General features: G+C 40.1%; 1 protein-coding gene across 3 annotated transcripts in view; it reads right to left on the bottom strand.

Annotated features, from left to right (window-relative positions):
- Positions 1 to 3,219: 3,219 nt before the first annotated feature.
- Positions 3,220 to 20,498, bottom strand: part of JAK2 (Janus kinase 2) — a 96,868-nt gene continuing 79,589 nt past the window's right edge. For 2 of the 3 annotated variants that reach the window (XM_075559887.1, XM_075559886.1), the window contains 10 exons: positions 19,732 to 19,870; positions 16,682 to 16,833; positions 16,381 to 16,531; positions 15,538 to 15,674; positions 12,238 to 12,427; positions 11,519 to 11,643; positions 11,006 to 11,178; positions 8,864 to 8,981; positions 7,305 to 7,418; positions 3,223 to 6,683 (listed from right to left, as the gene is read on the bottom strand). In XM_075559887.1, the coding sequence (XP_075416002.1) occupies positions 6,576 to 6,683; positions 7,305 to 7,418; positions 8,864 to 8,981; positions 11,006 to 11,178; positions 11,519 to 11,643; positions 12,238 to 12,427; positions 15,538 to 15,674; positions 16,381 to 16,531; positions 16,682 to 16,833; positions 19,732 to 19,870 (1,407 nt within the window). In that variant the 3' untranslated portion in view covers positions 3,223 to 6,575. Of the gene's footprint in view, positions 6,684 to 7,304; positions 7,419 to 8,863; positions 8,982 to 11,005; positions 11,179 to 11,518; positions 11,644 to 12,237; positions 12,428 to 15,537; positions 15,675 to 16,380; positions 16,532 to 16,681; positions 16,834 to 19,731; positions 19,871 to 20,498 lie in introns of all 3 variants that reach the window. The other variant, XM_075559888.1, reaches the window with a different exon arrangement.

The following is a 20,498-nucleotide window of genomic DNA, read 5'->3' as shown; positions in this document are numbered from 1 at the left end:
TGTCAGTATGCCATACTGTAATGCCTTGTATGTTTCTGTGATGCTGGGAACTATATCACCAGTATTTCAAATACGGGTAGGGACACACATCATGGACAGGGTTCAGCTGAGCTTCCAGAGTAAGGACAGCAATAGGCTGGAGAAGGACTAGGCTGTCCACTGCAGGGGAATTAGCAACTGAAAACCTGTTGAATAGCAGCAGAAATAGAAGCACCCAACAACAGCCACATTTGTATTTTTAAAATATAAGTACAGACAAGTTTACTAATTAGTACCAATAATAATGTACATCAGGATTCCAAATTAGAAAATTGTGAGATTGACCACTTCTATGATGACTGTTATTTGGGGTCCGTTGTTTGCCTGTTCAACTGCTGACTCAAGGTTGGAGTCTGAGTCACAGGAGGAACTCTGGGGGAAAGGCCTGGTGGCCCACTCCAAACGCACTGGCCATTGAACAGCCGAGCGAGTAGTCCACTCTGACCCCTGAAGCCATCGTGAGTTAGAACCAACTCAGTGACCTTGCTGAGATGCTTTCCTGCAACTTTAGTAGTGCTGTCACATCGAGTGGTCGTAAACCTGACTTTGGGCACAGTGTTCTTGTTAAAATCATGATGGTAAAATATTTAAAACAAAACATGCCTGTTTAGCCATTTTAAGTGTACATTAATTACACTCACAATAGTACACAACCACTGTTACTATCTACTTTCAAAAGTTTCTCATCACCCCAGAGAGAACTCTGTACCAATTAGGCATTACTCAATAACACCCAAATTATTTCACTTTTCTAATAATAGCTGTCTTAGTGGGTGCAATGTGGTATCTCATTGTGGTTTTCATTTTCATTTCCCTAATGACTAAGATTATTTCTCTGATGACTAATGCAATGTGTAGCTACACAGCCTTGTTGCTGAAAATGAAGACTTGGAGCACTGACTTACAAAGATGAAAGAATACAACCTTCAATATGGATAGCAATGCAAAGTAAACGAAAAGCATTGTGACGGGGCCAATAAACACCATAAATGGGGAAAAGATTGAAGTTATCAAGGATTCAATTTTAGTTGGATCCACAATCAATGTTCATAGAAGTAGCAGTCAAGAAATTAGATGATGTATTACACAGGGCAAATCTTCCTGAGTTATGTGTTAAAGCGAAAATTTGTTATTTTGTGGATAAAGGTGTGCCTGACTTAAGCCATGGTATTTTCAATAATCTCATATCCCTATGAAAGATGGATAATGAATAAGGAAAACTGGAGAATTGCTGCATTTGAATTATGGTATCGGTAAAGAATACTGCATATTCCATGGACTTCCAAAAGAACAAACACATCTATCTTGAAAGCAGTGCAGCCAGAATAGAATACTCCCTAGAGCCCAAGAAGATGGAACTTCATTTCACATGCTTTGGACATGTTATCAGGCGAGAACAGTCCCCGAAAAAGGACATCATACTTGGTAGAGAATCAGTAAAGGCAACTGAGGAGAGTGTAGGACCAGACAGTGTTCATTTTGTTGTCTGTGGGTCACCAAGATTCGGAGGTGACTTCATGGCACCTAGCAGAAGTAGCAACAATGACTAATGATGTTGACGAGCTTTTCATGTGCTTCTTGGCATTTTACATCTTCTTTGGAGAAATATCTACTCAAGTCTTTTGCCCATTTTGAACTGGTTTGGCATTCTAATGTTGAGTTTTAAGAGTTCTTTGTGTATGTTGGACATTCAACCCTGAGAAGATTTATGGTTTTAAAATACTTTATAACATTTTGGAGGTTCTCTTTTCACTTTCTTGAAGTCCTTTAATGCACAAAATTGTAATTTTTGTGAAATTCATTTTATCTTTTGTTGTTGTTTTCAGTTTCATACTTAAAATCCATTGCAAAAATATTTCAAGTATTTTATGGTTTTAGCTTATACTTTTTGTTGTTCAAAAGGTAATTTTCTTATGGTGTGAAATATAGATCCAACTTCATTCTCTTAATTGTGGAGATTCAAATGTCCTAATGCTATTTGTTAAACAGATTCTTTTTCTCCATTGAATGGATTTGGTTTGGCCATAGATGTACCAGCTCATTTCTGGACTCCCAATTCTATTCCATTTGGTGTATCCTTATCCCACACTGTTTGATTACTGTAATTTTGTACTAAGTTTAAATATCAGGAAAGGTTATTTCTTTTATTGGGCATGGTAGATTAGGCATGGTCGCTCCTTTCTAAAATGTTCTCTGTTTTTCCATTGGGTGTAGTAGATGTGTTGGGCTACGACCCACAAATTCCTCAGTTCGAAACCTCCAGCTGTGCCTCAAGTGAAAGATGAGGCTTTCAACTCCCGTAAACAATTACAGGCTTGCTAACTCATAGGGGCAGTTCTACCGTCTTACAGGGTCGCTACGAGTCGACATTGACTCCGGTCTAGTAAATGCCTTACCTTCTGTTAAAATAACTAATGTGGTTTCTCTTCTCTTTGGTGGGTTTGAATGATAAAGCACCTAACAGAAATACTAGTCTTAAATTGGTACAGGGCAACAATGATAAATGTGCTTCATCTTAAAACCCCAAACGATTAAGGGCTGGCTGACATGATGTGTTTTAATTCTGAAATGGAGAATGCTGATTGATGCAGGATATTTGCCATTATGTCTCAATCACAGTTGCATAAATGGGAGAGTAATCAGTGAGAGTGACTAAACCGCCTGCATTGCTGAAGTCATACACAACTGGGTGCAAAGTATCCTGGGACTGGAGCTCTCTCGAGTTTGAACCTCAGAGCCCTGTGAAAGGCTAGAGGGGAGGAGTGATAGTTGAAGACATCTCTCGAGACAAATGGAAATGAACACTTGCAGTGACAAGATGCCTAGTCTTTCCCACTCTCCACTTAGACTAAGTATTTTTTAAAACTTCTCTAGAGCTGGAACAGCGAAATGCTTCATTGCTTTGGTCAGCAGGACACTAGCCAATCATGTCCCTCTCACATTGGATTAACAATATTTGTTCAATTGTATCCACTAGCAGATTTTTAACTCCATGGAGAACAAGGTTGGGGTATCTTTTTTTAGGTTTGACTATAGTTTTCTTATAGATTGTTTAGAAATACAAATAATTAGCTCTTTATAAAACATAATTGTGACTACTGTGGTTAGAAATAACATATAACTGAAAATAGCTAATACTTCATAAATATTTTATTGACACTTGGATCAATTTTTTCTCATAAAATTTCTAATTGTCACTTGGTCAATTCATTTTTATCAATCTGATAAAATGCTAGGTAAGACATTTTAAAAAATATGTATCTGAAGAAGGGTGAATGCATTGTATAGTCTCAGCAGTTTCTACAATGTTTTCCTGTTTGAGCATAGTATGTGCGTTTTGCTAAGAACTTGATTCGTGTGCAAAGTTAGAGGCTATAACACAGCTATCTATGCTATGAAATCAATTGATAGTAGTTTTAAAATTCTATCACTGACATTTTGAAACCTCTTTAATATCCACGTTGGTCATATCCTGACACGGTTAGCAGCTAGTTATCTTCAACTTAAATCTACCCAACCCAAACCTGGGAGTAAACAGAGGTATTTTCTGAAACTCAGACTCGGATTTTTTTCTTAAAATCAAATTTATATATAGCCTAGGTCTTCTGTTTGGAGGATGCTGCAGACTTATACTTCTAGTCCATAGTTATTCTAACATAGCACACTAAAAGATGTTTAGTGAGTTTTACTGAAAAACATCAGGAAAGCTTTCATGGTAAATAAATATTAGAACTAAAGTTGATACAGTCATCTTCAAAATAGGAAGTGATAATCGATCTTAGGAAGCATTTTGAAGTCCATCTGTGTGACCTCACTTCCTTGGTAAGGTGACAATACAAAGGAAACTAACTTCTGAATGTTTACTCAGCGAGTGCTTCAATTTTGTGGGAAGATGCTGCAGGTCTAAGTGCAGGCGTTCCCACAGCTTCAGGGATGCCACCTTGTGGAGAACAACTCCCCGGTAAAAACCTCAGCTGTTCTCTCTGTTTACTGCACAGTGCATTTTCAAAGTCTGCATAGTGGGATCCAAAGTACTCACTTTCCTTTACAGCACACAAATCAAAACTCATTGCCATCCAGTCCATGCTGACTCCTAGCGATCCGATAGGACAGGGTAGAACTGCCTCTGTGGGTTTCCTCTTTTACGGGAGTAGAAAGCGGTCTCTCACGGCAATTGGCAGCACAGATAAATAAGACACATGAGGGACCGGCTCCAAAAGCAAGGCTCCAAGGAGCCAAGGAAGTATTTCTATACAGATGGTGTAGTGCAATATGCTGGAATATTTACAGAATTATAAAATTCTAAAACAAAAATCCCCTTATTTCCAGAGAATATTAACTTGAAGAAGCATGTGAGCATTAGCCAGAATGATAATCCTTCCCTTCCCTGGTCAGAACCCAAGAGTCGGCTGCAGGGTATATAGTCTGAATAAAAAAACCCCAAAACATCACAAACCCTTGATCAAAAAGAATTATTCTCCTGAAAAGTTGGGAATTTTACATAAGATAGTCACCCCACTCTGTGAAATGAAGACTGTTTATGTGGGATTCTTTTTCTAAAACTAAAAAATGTAATTAAAAAATTAAGAAATCGAGTTCATATCCTCATTAAAAAGCAAACAGATGAATCCTTAGAGGCCTTGTAAGGATCTACTTTTAAATAAATGTTAGTACAAAATCTGAGCTCAAGGGCACTCCCTCTGGGCTACTGCTGTCCACTAGAGTAACCACGAGGAAGACGCAGAGAAGGAAAGTGACCAGCAGACCCCAGACCTCAACTGCACATGCATATCCCCTACAGGAGTCTCACAAATTAAACAAAAGATGTACTCAACTGTCATTAAGCAGCCTACCAGAAATCTATTTTTCAATTTAATACCCTGTTGTTTTCTGTGAACTGTGCACTCAATAGCTGCAAAAATGCTTGTAAGGGGAAGCATTGTAAAAACATCGCATCTCTTCCCCCAACAGTCCAGACTTACTGGTTTTTTGAGTGAGGCCCTTTTCTTATGCAAACAACCTCCAAAAAGTAGTCTGAAGTACAAAGTACAAACGTAAAAAAATATGCCACCAAAAATAAAGTATGACTCTTTTCTTTTTAACCAAAAATAGTGAGTATTTTACACTTTGTATAAATAACATAAAACATGCTGGGTATGGCATCTAAAATGGAAGAGCATTAAAACACAACAGGAAAAAAAATCACCCTTTGTAATGAATTGTAACTATAAGTGCCATTAGTTCCCTCCAAGGCACAGATGAAGAATTTTTTACCGGCATTCTTGTCGGAGGAAGTGAACAATTACACTTTTCACTTCTCTCAGGAAGAATCTGCCAAAAGAAAATCTCTGCAAGAGACTTTCTTAACCTTTCAAATATACAAGCTTTAGAAAAAAGGCATTCAGAATGGAAATTCACCAGTTATGCATCTTAAAGAGCCCTGGTGTCCTAGTGGGTAATGCAAGCCAGGCCGCAGTTCAAAACCACCAAGCACTCCTTGGGAGAAAGATGAAGCTTTCTCCTCCCATAGAGAGTTACACCCTTAGAAACCCAAGGAAGCGGTTCATCCATTTAATGGCAGTGAGTTTCTTGTTTTTTAAATAAATCTTACTAAGAGTATACATTTTTAAAAGCAATCCATTTTATGACTTACGCTTTAAGGGATGGATGACCATGAGTCCTAGGGATTGAAGCATCTTATTAGTAGCCAACAGATCCATAGATGATGATTTCCCTAGCATTCTTACTCTCACAATTAAAAAAAAACTATTCATGTAATCCTTTAAAAATTAGAAGATCACTCTATTATTTATAAAACAGCACAAAAAAGACAAGGGAAACAAATAAGAAAATAGATTATGTTCCATGTTTGTAAGCTTGTTCCATTTCAAAATGTATTCTTTAGGGTTGTGGAAATTTCCTATACAAATAAAACTAGACATTTGTTCCCTTTGCTTTGAAAAATATTTACAGTACATGGAACAAGCTGACAGCAAACACCTGTTCATATTGCTGGCCAGTGATGTAGATGAAGGAGGGAGGACATAAAAGTGCTTCTTCAATTATCTGAGCATCTTAATTTGTACAGTGAAGCTGTTGTACATAAACTATGAAAAAAATTAGAAAATATTATTAATGAACACCAGCCCTTGGGGGCATTACACAAGATGCCAAGGTAGTAGTATACATTCACTGTGATGAAAACTGTACATGCTTCTCCTGTGCATCTCTAACATGAAGTTTACAGGTTTTGCCTCTCTCAGAAATCTGAGTTGGAAAGTATTTCTTTTGCCAAAGAAAGATGCTATTCATGGACGTATTCAGTTCATGAAACTTTTTACAAAATTCCTTGCTAAGGACTTTTCATCAGTGCCTTTCCAAGGCGTCCCCGTAGAGAAGACGGACACATAACATGCTGAAAGTGTTGATCAGATGTCTTCACATCGTGGCTGGCTCTTGTCATCGCCCGCAACAGTGTGAAATGCAGGACTCTGTGCTGTGAGTCTACTCTGGTCTTGGAGTCAAGCTCTCGGCTGTCATCCTGCCATGCTGTCCCGGATGCGATCCACTCGCACAGCTAGGTCCCTGAAGGAAGGGCGCTGAATCACGTTGTTGTTCCAGCATTCCGTCATGATCATGTAAATCTGTAAAAGAGAGAGAAGACCAACATGACAGTCAACACTCAGTGCCATCTTCTGACTGGTGGAAAAAACCAACTCTGAACGCCCACTACATGCTGCAGATGGGGAAGGTGTCATGGCTCTCAGCTTGACATTACATCATACTATTTAGCCAACAGCCCAGCAAATCAAACTGTGGAGAGTGGCCTGAAATCCTGGGAGGAGGACAGGGGGCAGGCGAGAGGGAAGGAGCAGAAAATGCATGGTTACTGTAGATCAGTGGTTCTCAACCAGTGGCTGTGACCCCTTTTGGGGTAGAGCGACCCTTTCACAGGGGTCGCCTGATTCATAAAAGTAGCAAAATTACAGTTAGGAAGTAGCGACAAATATTATTTTATGGGGGGGGAGGGAGGGGGAAGAAATGGGGATCTGATATCGGGCTCAAATGGGAAGAGAATGCTTTGAAAATGATAATGGCGGCATATGTGCACATGAGCTTGACACATTAGAGGAATGTATGGATTATGATAACAGTCACCAATAAAAATATTTTTTAATTAATGGAAAATGGTGGGGAAAAAAAGAAAATAATGTTATGGTTGGGGGGGGGGTCACCCCTGCAGTAGATAGACACATTCTTGTCACCTCATCTGGGCATCCCTCTGGCCTTGGTAATCTCCCGTTGTTCTTCAAGAGCTCTATCAAGTGGAACACAATCATCTGGCCTTGCTTGTCGGTGCCAATCATGCGCATAAATTCCTGAAACACAACCCATTTCCTATGAGATTTTATTGTTGTTCATTTAACTTGAAATATAATTTTTCCCCAACTTTTCCCAATAATGGGAAATATTGTATAAAAATATGTTTTCACATATGTTTTGAAACATTTTCAAAACTGACTACTGCATGGATCTAAACCTTCCATTTTACACCTATTTTTAAAAATACCATGAAATGTGAAATTTGTCATGCCATTTCTGTAATTAGCACACTGCTAATTTCCTGAAGAGTGCACAAAGTAAATTTAACTAAAAGCGCATGTTTGTTTTTCAGCACATGCTACATTTCAGTTTAATTAAAAGTTAAATACAAAAGAAAAAATAAAAAGAAGGCTATGTGGAATGAATGAATGAAATGGACAGAAAAGCGTTCGAAAACCATAAATGCTATGGCAATATTCACAACAAGCATATCACATATTTAAAATGAAGAGTTCTTATTAGTTGGTAAAAAATAGCATTGTGAAGATAGCCAAAGCATACAAGGTGAAAGTTCACACACACTCAACATCCAGCAGCCACTAGTCACACTAACAGAGCCACAGGAACTCTCCATTTATCTCATTACCAACGTGGTGACAGTAAAAATACAGGGGCCAGTCCTGGCAAATGATGACCTGCTATGCACTGACATTGAGCATGTAGCCTTTTCTGGAAAGCACTGGAAACAATCCAGTACCTTTAACAGGATTCATAACCTTTCATCTATAATACACTTATGCATAAAGAGTTCAGTGTTCACTTCATTGAAAGGTCACTTAAAAAGAGTGGAGAGTAATTGTCCAGAACTATCCATCTTTATGATGGAGTGATACCCAGCAGTTAGATGTCATGTCTGTCGTGAGTATGTAGAAGTATAGGACAAACTTCTGCTATATTACTTAGTAAAATGGAAACATGGCAAACTGCCATATGAACTTCATTTTTAGTAAATTACATACATGTGAAGGACCTCAAAAATTCATGGAAATGCTCTATTACCTTTTAATTCTACTTTCCCATAAACTTTTTGAAGCCATATATATTACATACATATTTATGAAATGTCACTTCTTTATAAGTTCAAAGAATCCTAGAACACCTGATAATATTCAAGTGATTACCTCTGAATTAAGGATTATTTTTTCACACTTTCTCATATTAACAAAAAAATCTATCATGAGCAAAAAATAAATTACGATCAAAGTTTAACCTGTACAATAATTCCTATAATGAATAAATGTACTGATTTTATTAAACAGTAATAAGAGAATATACTACATAATACACCTACTTCCCTTTTGAAAGATGCTAGTCAGTTTAATGAAGAGGCTTAGGGAAATTTCTGATGTTGCCTTACGAGTGAAGGATAAAGTTGTTCATCCTAGGTGAAAGGTCTCTCATTCATCTTAGGAAAAGAGAAAGGTCGCTCAAGAACACTGACCGCAGGTGGGCTTTTGCTCTTCTCGATGTAGGTGAAAAGCTCATACAGCACCACGCCAAAGCTCCACACATCTGAGGCCACGGAAAACTTGCTCTCGGTCAGAGATTCTGGGGCATACCTGTAATAGATGCGATGCATGTAAGACAGGCAAATCACTGGATAAAAGAAACCAAGGTGTGCAGGAAAGAACTAGCTAGGCAGACCCGAGGCTCCTTTACTTAGAAAGGCCCAATTGTAATGTTGACCCTCGCTTGGCTTCGGGGATTTTGATTTCAGACAGGGGGACTTCCTGGACCAGAGAGAAAGGAACCACCATTCACCTACCACTCACCTAAGCCCATCGACTCCTCTTGTTTCATATCTTACTCCCCTGACCCGCTAACTCAATGGACTTCTTTGCATGGCAGTATTTCAACCATAAAGATTTCAGAACGCTACTTTGAAAGTAAAGCTCTTCTTTTAAAACACATTTACAATTCCTGTACAGTATATTCTTCTGTGGAGAAAACTCAGTTTTTTCTAAATTATTGATGATTTCTTTTTTTTAAAAAAATCATTTTATTGGTGTCTCTTACAGTTCTGATCATAATCCATACGTATGTCCATGTGTCAAGCACATTTGTACATATGTTGCCATCATTTTTAAAACATTTTCATATCAGTTCTCAATTTCCCCTCCCCCATCCTCCCTCACGAACCCTTGATAATTTATCTTTTTTTTTTTCCATGACACCAACCGCTGTCTCACTTCATCCGCTTTTCTCTAGCCATCCTCCTGGGAGGGGTTACATGTAGATCATTGTGATCAGTTCCCCTTTCTCCCCCCACCATCCCCTTCCCCTCCTGGTATCCCTACTTTCATTATTGATCCTGAGAGGTTTATCTGTACTGCATTCCCTGTGTTGCGAGCTCTTATCTGTACCAGTGTACATGCTCTGGTCTATCCAGATTTGTAAAGTAGAATTGGGGTCATGATAGTGGGCTGGGCGGGGGGTAGGAAGAAAGCATTAAAGAACTAGAGAAAAGTTATATGTTTCGTTGGTGCTATACTGCACCCTGACTCATCTCTTCCTTGTGACCCTTCTGTAAGGGGATGTCCAATTGTCTATAGAGGGCTTTGGGTCTACACTCCACACTCCCCCTCATTCCTATTAATATGATTTTTTTTGTTCTGGGTCTTTGATGCCTGATACCATCGACACCTCATGATCAGACAGGCTGGTGTGCTTCTTCCATGTGGGTTTTATTGCTTCTCAGCTAGATAGCCATTTAAGTAAGTGTAAGACCCCAGATGCTGTATCTTTTGATAGCTGGGCACCATCAGCTTTCTTCATCATATTTAATGCACCCGTTTTGTCTTCAGCGATCACAGAATTCCAGGAGTACTTGAGGCCCAATGTCCATCTGCTATCTTAATACTTAACATATAAATATATGTACATAGATCTATCTCCATATCGTTATATATAAATATATTTGCAATAGCTAGGTTTAGTTGCAAAATTTACAGGTGCAATATAAAGCGAAGATAATTATAAACCATATACTTAGCAGCAGCAAATTAAGTGATTTTAATATTCTAAATGTAAACCAAATTCCGCTGCCATCAAGCCGATTCCAGCTGACAGCGACCCTCCATCAGGGTTGCTGAGACTGTCAACCTTTCCAGGAGCAGCCCACCTCATCTTTCTTCTGTGAGTGGTTCATGGGACTGGACCAGGTTTGCCGTTAACAGCACAATGCCTCTCACATGAAGCAGGTCTACAAGTTCTCACAACTAAGCCACAAATTTAATGGAAAACCAAAACTAACTTTAGCTTCATATTGCTGCGACACATAGTCACTGATGCCAGATTACAGAGCGTCAGGCTTGAACAGCGGCAGTCTGAGATCCCAGTCCCTGGGCTGAATCCCAGTGTTACCACTCTCACTCAAGTGCTGCCCTGTAAGATGGAGCTGATGGCAGTGGCTCTGCAGGGGCTGTTCCGAGGAATCAAGAAGATACTGCTTGAAATGCATATTATAGGTGCTAGCTACTGTACTAACTATCCAAACGGTAAGCTATTAAACCCGGGGAGTATAAATAAAACTTGAAGTATGTGCTCTTAAGATTTCATTTTATTGGCCTAAAATCATACTCACCAGAATATGGGGCTTTCACCAGGTTCCTTCACTTTGTAATATTCTTTGTCTTGGGGCAAGACTTTGGTCAACCCAAAATCTCCAATTTTAACTCTGTTCTCATTCTCCACCAATATATTTCTTGTTGCCAGATCCCTGTGGATATACCTTTTTGTGCCAAGATATTCCATGCCCTATGGATAAAATAGCATATTCCTTTCAGTTAGTTTTGTAAACATAAACAATTTAAGGGCTCTTACCCCGTACAAACCTAAAACCAAGTCCATTGATGTTGAGTCATTTATGTCTCGGAGTGACCCCATAGAACAGAACTGCTCTACCAGGTTTCCACGACGGCCACGTTTCCCTCCCATGGCACTTGGGCTGGTGGTTTTGAACCACTGATCCCATAACAGTCCAGTTCAGCTTTATCCCTATAACCCCCTTTATTATCTAAAACTAAACTCTAGAGGATCTCTTAATTACTTCAGCATGCCCGCTTCATCTGTAACAAACAACCAGGATGTTAGGTACCTTGCATATCTGAGAAGTGTACTGCAGGAGTTTTTTATGATCTATCCGCTCTTTATGCTTCTGGAGATAGTCTCGCAAACTTCCATATGGTAAATATTCCATAATTAATCTCAGATTACGCCGACCTTTTAACATACAAATGGGGACATATGTTTTACTTTCCATGCTTTACTGATGAAGTCTTAGGAAATAATCATATATGACTTATTAAAGATATATAAAACATGAATCTAAAATGACGAAACTATTTTAAATTAAAGAGAATGCTGTAGGTAAGTATATCAGTTTTTTCAGTCAAATAGTTCTGAAGTACAGCCTTTAAAACAGTTCATGTTTTAGTCTTCTGTGGACTCCTTAGAAACCCAAAATAAAGTGGTGGAAAACCTCCTTTCTCCTCATTGAGAGTACACAACAAGTGTCCAATTTAAAACCACTGTTTTTATAGAAAATATCAGGAAACACAAATTGTGTTGATTAAAAATTATCTTCTCTAACCACATTTACACCAGCGGGCGGGCCACCTTCTCCATTACTGGCGAAGAGCATAAAGAACCGGCCGGTTACAGCCTACAATCACGCAGTACAAGGTTTGTCCCACAGACTGCCCTGCTCTCTGAGCACGGGCACATCATCAGTCTGTGTGCTTAGGCTTCCGTTTCTGTTTCCCAGGATGTCACAGCCTATCTTGACTTCAAACTGGTTTCCCAGGGGCGGCTTACCAGCACTGTAGCACACGCCCTTGTACTTGACTATGTTGTCGTGCTGCAGGGATTTCAGGATCTCTATCTCCCTCTCGAAGTCTCGCAGGTGTTCCTCAGTGCTGTGCTGGAGCTTCTTCACAGCCACCACTTCCCCGGTGTTGTCCTGCAGAGGGTCGTAGCGGCACATCTCCACACTCCCAAAGTTACCCTAGACAGCATTTTGTTTTGTTTTTAAAACATCACTCTTCAAGGAAACATACCCTTCATTGAAAATAAAGTATAAATCTGGTGGTAATAAGTGTAGCGCATTTCGGATATTTTTGCTTTCTTAAAGAAAAACGAATGCCCGCTTCATCTGTAACAAATAACCAGGATGTTAGGTACCTTGCATATCTGAGAAGTGTACTGCAGGAGTTTTTAAAATCTATCCACTCTTTATGTTTCTGGAGATAGTCTTGCACACCTCCGATATGGTAAATATTCTGGAGCAAATTTTCAAAACTCTAAGTGACTGAATTTTCAGCTATGTACTTGAAGTCAGTTAATAACAACCCCAAACACTAGGACAAATGTACACTTGAAGTTAAATCCCTTATGACACCGTCTGGGACCTGACACAGCCATGTGCATGAGAACTGAGATTCTGCAGGCAGATAGGTTGAAGTCAGACTCGTGGCTCATTACTAACGTTTTTTGTGACCATGCACAAATCATTACCCTCTCTGAACCTCAGTTTTCTTTTCCTTGAAGTCAAGAATACGGAAATCTCTATTGTATATTGCTGCTGTGAGAAATTATTCCAAAACACATGGCAAAGCACAGAAGCTTGGAATTATCACAGTGCTTTCTATGTTCCTCCACTTAACAATGGAGCACTACAAATTTATTTTCTAGTGCCATTAAGTACTCTGAATACACGAGTTTTCATTGTTATATACTCAATTCTCACACGAATACTGGCAGACTGTAGAGAGACTGCAGGTTTGATTCCAGACCACCTCAGTAAAGCGAGTATCACACAAATGCTTTGCTTTTCCAGTGCATAGAAAAATCATGCTCACAAGCCACCGTCATCTGCAAGGGGTGAAGGAGCACCAGAAAAGTGGCACGGCGACAAGTGGATGCAGACCTGCTCGACGCAGTAGCTACAGAGTTCAGTCAAACGAGGTATGCCTATTACTGATATTTTTTTAAATCTGGAAGTAGAAATGTCTAAGTAAATTTTAAGTTATGCAACCTTCATGCTGTTTCAATAATATTCGTAATCATAAATATTGGTTATTGAATTAGCTCTATTCAATAGTTTCCTTAGAAATGGAGTTAGCTGTTTAAAGGATCCTTCTAAGGTCCTGGATATAGGCTGCATCTCAAGCTCTCCGGAAGAGGGTGCCAATTTGTCTAAGGCACAATGCAAGCTCGTCAGTCCCATCAAATGCTGCCGCCTCGGCCACTGCAATCCTGCTACACCTTTGTTTGGCAAGAATCCTTGTCATTGTGGAATTTGCAATGCCTCCATTCCTTTAGAAGAAAGAGGTAAGGGAAAACACTTGAGACAGGAGAGAGATTCAGGGAGGAAGCCAGAGGGATAGTAAATGTAGGGAGTATTGCTGAGGAGGAGTCGGTCTAAGACAAAGCTAAGGCCTCATGCTGGAGACGGACAGTGGAAGGGTGAGGCAGAGGGACAGGGAAAAAGAGAGAGAGCCTGGAGGAGATGGACTGACACAGTGACCACAACAATGGGCTCAGACACGGCAACAACTGTGAGGATGGAAGCAGATAATCAAAGGGTGTGTGTGTGTGTGTGTGTATGTGTGTGTACACGATATAAAATTGGAAACTGGGGAGAGCGCAGTGCAAGTGGTCTACCAGATCTACCCAGTCTAGAGAAGGAGAGACCTGAAGCTAGAAGTTAGCTAATAGGCTTTTAGAAGACAAAGGATTCAAAGACACTGGCCAAAAAAACATAGCCAAAAGTTTATATATTGGATAGAGCCAAAAGATATGTTGTAGTCAGAGAGGGAGCCTTCAGGGTCTGAAATTTCATAAGAACAGTACTAAAGGGAATTAAAGAGCTAAAAGTAAGATCATTTAATCCAGATGTCGATTCTGGGTAGAGAAGTCGAGAAACTTAGAGGACATTAGAGGGGTGCCCAAGACAATGGCAGGAGGTGAAGTGAAGAAGAAAACAAATCAGTACTAGAGTGCTCATAGGAGGGGCGGTCCTGACTAGGATGCTGGTTGTAGACATTAGATATGGGGGTGATCTGTTATACAGCAATGGGTAAACACTATATCCAAATCCCTGATAGTTTTTCCTTGTTTTTGATTTCTCTTAACACTTTCCTGAGAATATTTTATAAACAAGGTACAATTAAAAACATTACAAGCATTAAAGTTTACTAGAAACCCAATGCTTAGGTTTAGTAAAGCTGTATTGGAACACTAAGCCTGCATATTGGATCCCTGCCCAAAATAGAATCTGTGAGGCTACACGAAATAGAGTTGAGGAGAAGAGGCCAGGAAGGGAGTGGGATGGGCGCCGTTACATTGCAGGGATTGCAATCAACACTGTAAAACATTATGTGCATGATGTTTAATGGAAAACCAAGTAGTTCTATAAAATTTCACCCAAATCCACAATAAAAAGTTGAAAGAGAGAGCATCCGAGCACTTCCAATGGCTTTGAAAATTCCTAAAGTGGAGTTTCCATATGAATTTAAAAGACCTTTAGGACAAATAGGACTTCGCCTATGAGGTTTTCCAGGTTCCAATTCTACAGGGATGTGCAACTCCATGGACTGGAAGACAGATGCTTGCGTGGACCACTTCACTCGTTAAACTTGGATTTCCAGATGACCACAATATCCACCCCACCCCATTAAAAGAGAGAGGCAGAGAGCTTACAGACAGGGCTGAGTCTGCTAAGAACTGAGCAGTTATGATTGCCAGGGAACGGGCCAGTTGTCAGCCTGGACAGAAGGCAGGAGGCAGAAAAGCTTACAAGCAGCTTTCTCGATCGCATACTCAATGCCCTCTCTATCGAGGGTGGGAAATCCTCCTCCTTCACCATCCTTTTGATAATGAAGGTGTTTGTTCACTGCGCGTGACATGTCAAAGGCTCTGAGAAGTTTTACAAGTAAAGAAAGCTCTCCCTTTAACTCAGCAGTCTCCAAATCTGACAACTTGGTAAATTCTGTTTTTCTATGAAAGCCTCGTAAAATGTTATGGAACTGAACTTTAAAGAATCTCTAAGGTCTTCCCTTCCCCTCAATAAAATGTTTTATTTTAAACTCTCTTCTAAAGCTCTCAACATCTTACCTTGCCAAGTTGCTGTAAAAATTTCAGGTGTCTTTCTTCAAACTGTGTAGGGTCCCTGTCTTCAAAAACACCAGAAAATCCCAGAGCACCTATCCTCATATTTGGTAACACATCGTTTTCCGTTAAGAGTTCATAATCTGGAGAAACAAGAACATTTACTTTCAGGGATTCTCTTTGGGTTAAAATGGTATGTATTCAAGACGATAAGAAAGCCCGCTGAATTGGAAATATTACAAATAATAGTTTATATTCATGCTTATTTAATATTATAAGACTTTTAAAAATAACAGACTTTTAAGAAATATTTTTACAAAGGATAAATTGTTATTATTCAAAATATGTGGTCTTAAAATCCATAGAGTAAGGCTACATAGTCTGACTTTTATGGTGAGGCTAGTGAGCAGAAAATAAGTGTTAGCTAAGTACATGTATTGTTGGCATACAGTTAGCACATTTCTACTGAGAAGATACAAAGAAATCTACCTCAGGATTAGAAAAATCTATCCAGTATAAAACATATGAAACTAGTTAAAGAAAAATAGTTTAAGAATTATTTTTAAAAGTTAACGAAGCCAAATTAATTCCTATAATATACAGCTCATTAACTGGCAAACTAGAATTAGACGATTGAAGGAAAAAAGACCTTTTTAAAAAAAACCCGAGGAAACTGGAATATAATGTCATGTGTGGGAAGTCCTATGCACATCAGAAATTACGAGAGTCTGGAAGACACCCAGGGACTTCTTGGAAGCAATCAGAAAATTAGCAAAGATTCATTACATCAGACAGAGATGGAAAGATCAGTGGAGAGAGAGCAAGACAGCTCTATCGATATGCATGTACCTGGTGTAAACAAGCTGTTAAGGTCTCGTATGATGGCTCTGAAAGAAGGCCTAAAATCGGGTCCGTAGTCCATACAGTGATTGATAAGATTGGCCAGCTCCGTCCACTTGGGTGCAGGAAGCTGGTGTCTGTCTTCATAGAACTGGAGCTTCTGTAATAGACAGCCACATGCTGAGAAGGAGCTGGGTAAGGCCAAGCTGACTTTCCTCAAAACACTAGTCAGGTCCAAAAATCAAACCCCGCAACAAAGACAGGATCGCAGACAGGAGTACAGTCTAGCCTCACTGCCCACAGCACTTACCCTCTGGGAATCCAGAGCACTTAGAGGCTTATCTCCTCCGCTGCAGATTTCCCACAGCGTGGCACCAAAACTCCATTTATCTGTTGCCAAGCTTAGATTCCTAGGGTTTTCAATGCATTCAGGCGGTGCCCATGGTATTCTCTCCTGAAGAACTTTTAAATGACAGGGGTATAATCAAAAATGGCTGCACTTATAACCATTCTCCCACATGTAAGTAATCTCAGAATCATCTCACTAACCAGATGCCTTTGCGTGTGTGCTGAAAAGCTCGAGGGGGTCTTGGAGTTCATCTAATTCCTATGTTCCCAAACTTATTTGGCCTACTGCTCCCTTTTCAGAAAAGGGGGGTGGGAATTACATAGTGCTGCCCCTAGCAATTAAAAACATTTGTACTATAGCCCATAACCCAGGCGAGTGTTGATTTATCTGCTTTTGCAGCACCCCTGGGAGATACTCCAGCACCCACCAGGGGGCGGTATCACCCACTCTGGAAAAACACTGCTCTAATTCATCATGAAAGCATGGAGTTATTTGAACAAAACCACACAATTTATTAGTAGCATGCCTTCAAAGAATATAGCCAGGAGACTTATTAAAGGTGAAGAAGGTGATATGTCATCTCAAGCAACTTGGACATTTTATCCAGAGAAATCTGGAGGAAGACTTCATGCTGTAAAACAGGATCATGGAAAAAGAGGAAGGTATTCGGCAGGATGGAGTGACACATGGCTGCAACAATGGGCTCAGACAGAGCAACCACTGTGGGGGTGGAGCAAGACCAAACAGTGTTTGATTTTGTTGCAAAGTTGCTATGAGTAGTAAGAACTGACATACAATAATAACATGGGCAGATTAAAAATCCTTCATCCATAAACCAGTGTCTCAGCTCCTAGCCCATTCTCTTTACCCATTCCCATTAGTTCTGCATTGAAAAAAAAATATTTCCCCCTATAAAATGTGTCCTCAAATTTCCTCAATCTTTGTTTCTGTTTTTTCTCTTTTCTTTACAGTGTGTAAGCAGTTCAAGGAATGCTACATCATTTCAAGCTGTCCTAAATGATCCCGTAGCACTGCCAATCCTGAGTTGCACATAAAAAGGCCAGGACTAACAGGTACTCATCACTATGGCAGCTGGCTGACTATGTTACACTAAGGCATCCTAGGTACCAAAGTGATGCGGCAGGTGCATTATGCGCAAACCATAACATTCCCCAAGGGAACTCTGGGTCTGTGTTCTCTGACTCCATCAGAAAGATGGCTTCCAAGTAAGGAGAGCACGATACTGGTATTCTGGCAGAAGGAAAAAACTATGAATGAAGAACAAGATGGTGCATCTTTTAGCAGGCTTGGAGAAAGCCATGTGCATGCTTCTGCGGAATAACCAAGATATTAAGGAGGACAGTGGCTCCTTTCTGCTTCACCAAACAAATCACATTTTCTCACTTTTCATCCCTATTCCAAAAGATTGTTTGCCCCATTCAACTGCCCTATTTATTCACTGCTACACCACTCATCAAATTTAAGTACCACTGTCTCAAATGGGATATTATGCCTCAAGTGCTTAAGAGTGGATCAATTCAGGGACTATATTTGCAACATTCAATTAGAGAAAGGAACTGTAAAAAAATACAATGACAACATTGAGGCAAAAAATCAAAACAAACAAGGAACCTCATTGAACTATTTGACTGAAATTTTTACTTTGAAAGTGCATTCTGGCATCTTCAAAAGAATGATTTTAGGAAATGGCACATTTTGGAAAATGCAGAAAATTCTACTTTCAATGCCTAATTAGAGACTAAAATTGGTTTAAAAAAAACAAAAAACTAGCTCAAGGTTACGATGGCATGCTTAGAAAAGAAATGGAGACAAGAATGTGAACTGGTACTGAATTTAGATGGCTACGAATGACAACTAGATGTTTTTATTAATCTAGACTATGCCAATAAAAGAGTACAAGAATTGGGATCATGATAGTGGAAGGGAGGAAGCATTTAAGAACTAGAGGAAAGTTCTATGTTTCATCGTTGCTACATTGCACCGTCTCATCTCCTCCTCATGACCCTTCTAAAAGGGGACGTCCAATTGCCTACAGATGGACAATGGGTCCCCACTCCGTACTCCCCCTCATTCATAATGATGTGATTTTTTGTTCTTTGATGCCTGATACGTGATCCCATCGGCACCTTGTGATCACACAGGCTGATGCACTTCTTCCATGTGGGCTTTGTTGCTTCTGAGCTAGATGGCTGCTTGCTTATCTTCAAGCCTTTAAGATCCCAGACTCTGAATCTTTTGATAGCCGTCACCATCAGCTTTCTTCACCACATTTGTTTATGTACCTGCTTTGTCTTCAGTGATCGTGTTGGAAAGGTGAGCATCATGGAATGACAGTTTAATAGAACAAAGTGTTCTTGCCTTGAGGGAGTACTTGAGTAGAGGCCCAATGTCCATCTGCTACCTTAATACTAAACATATAAATATATGCACATAGATCTACCTTACAAATGTGGCTAGACCAGAGGATGTACACTGGTACAGATAGGAACTGGAAACACAGGGAATCCAGGACGGGTGATCCCTTTAGGACCAGTGGTGAGAATGACGATACCGGGTGACTGGGGTTGAAAGGGGGGACCAATTATAGAGCTCTACATATACCCTCCTCCTTGGGGGACAAACAACAGAAAAGTAGGTGAAGGGAGATAGATGTCTAGTGTAAGACATGACAAAATCATAATAATTTATAAATTATCAAGGGTTCATGTGGGTGGATGGGAGCAGGAAGGGCAGGCAAAATGAGGAGCTGATACCAAGGGCTCAAGTAGAAAGCAGATGTTTTGAGAATGAGGGCAACAAATGTACAAATGTGCTTGACAAAATGTATGTATGTATGGATTGTGATAAGAGATGTATGAGCCCCCAATAAAATGATTTTTTTTAATGAGAGAGAGTACAAGAAACATGAACAGTGTGTGTTCTAAGTTTCCTTCCTTCCTTCCTGACGAAGCTCAGGAATGGTGGGCAGATGTGATCCAAGGAGAACTTACTGTCCTTTGGCAACACTGTAATACTAATGCCAGGATCGCTGAGTTTGATGAAGGGGGGGTTTCCGGTCTTCCTGTCTTCTTCTCTGATGAGTAGGATATTTTTGGCACACACATTCCCATGAATAAGGCCTTTTTCTTCCTAATCAAGCCAAAGGCACAGACACACACATCAGTCCACAAGTATTTGAACACTTAATCTGTCTACATCCCCAAAACAAACTTGAGGAAAGAGAATAGGTAAGCAACAGATTCAGTGTTGAGGTGGAGGCGTGCTTTCAGAAATACACAAGTTTGAAGGCAGCACTGCAACACAAAACAAAACAACGGCCTGTACCAGTGGTCAAGGGTAAGCTGGAACTACCCGCTGCTACTCTGACTTGAGATTTAAATAGCCTGCCTCTCTAGATGGCACTGAATATTGAGAAAGTCTGTGCTCGGCAGCAGGATGTCGTGCCCTCCCCTGCCCATCACCGGCTGGCTCTGTAGTGCTCTGCTCCTCAGGCTTCTCTGCTTTCTCCCTGCCTGCAATGGCCAGCTGTCTGCACACACGCTCACCAGCAGGCATGCCCTGCCAGGCTCGCAGCTCTGCTAATGGCCGGGCTGCAGTTTGTGTCACTTGGATAATTTAACCAAAAACTGCAGGAGTGTGTTGAGGGCTTAGATCGACAGGATGAGAAGACTATTTCAAATGTAACTTTACATAAACAAACATATGACTAAAAGGAGAGCTTTCACCAGCTATCAAATTCTATTTGAAGTGGACCCAG

The sequence above is a fragment of the Tenrec ecaudatus genome, chromosome 10, assembly GCF_050624435.1.
Source record: "Tenrec ecaudatus isolate mTenEca1 chromosome 10, mTenEca1.hap1, whole genome shotgun sequence".
Classification (NCBI taxonomy): Eukaryota; Metazoa; Chordata; class Mammalia; order Afrosoricida; family Tenrecidae; genus Tenrec; species Tenrec ecaudatus.
Note: the sequence above shows the minus strand (reverse complement) of the source record. Positions and strands in the feature narration are given on the sequence as shown.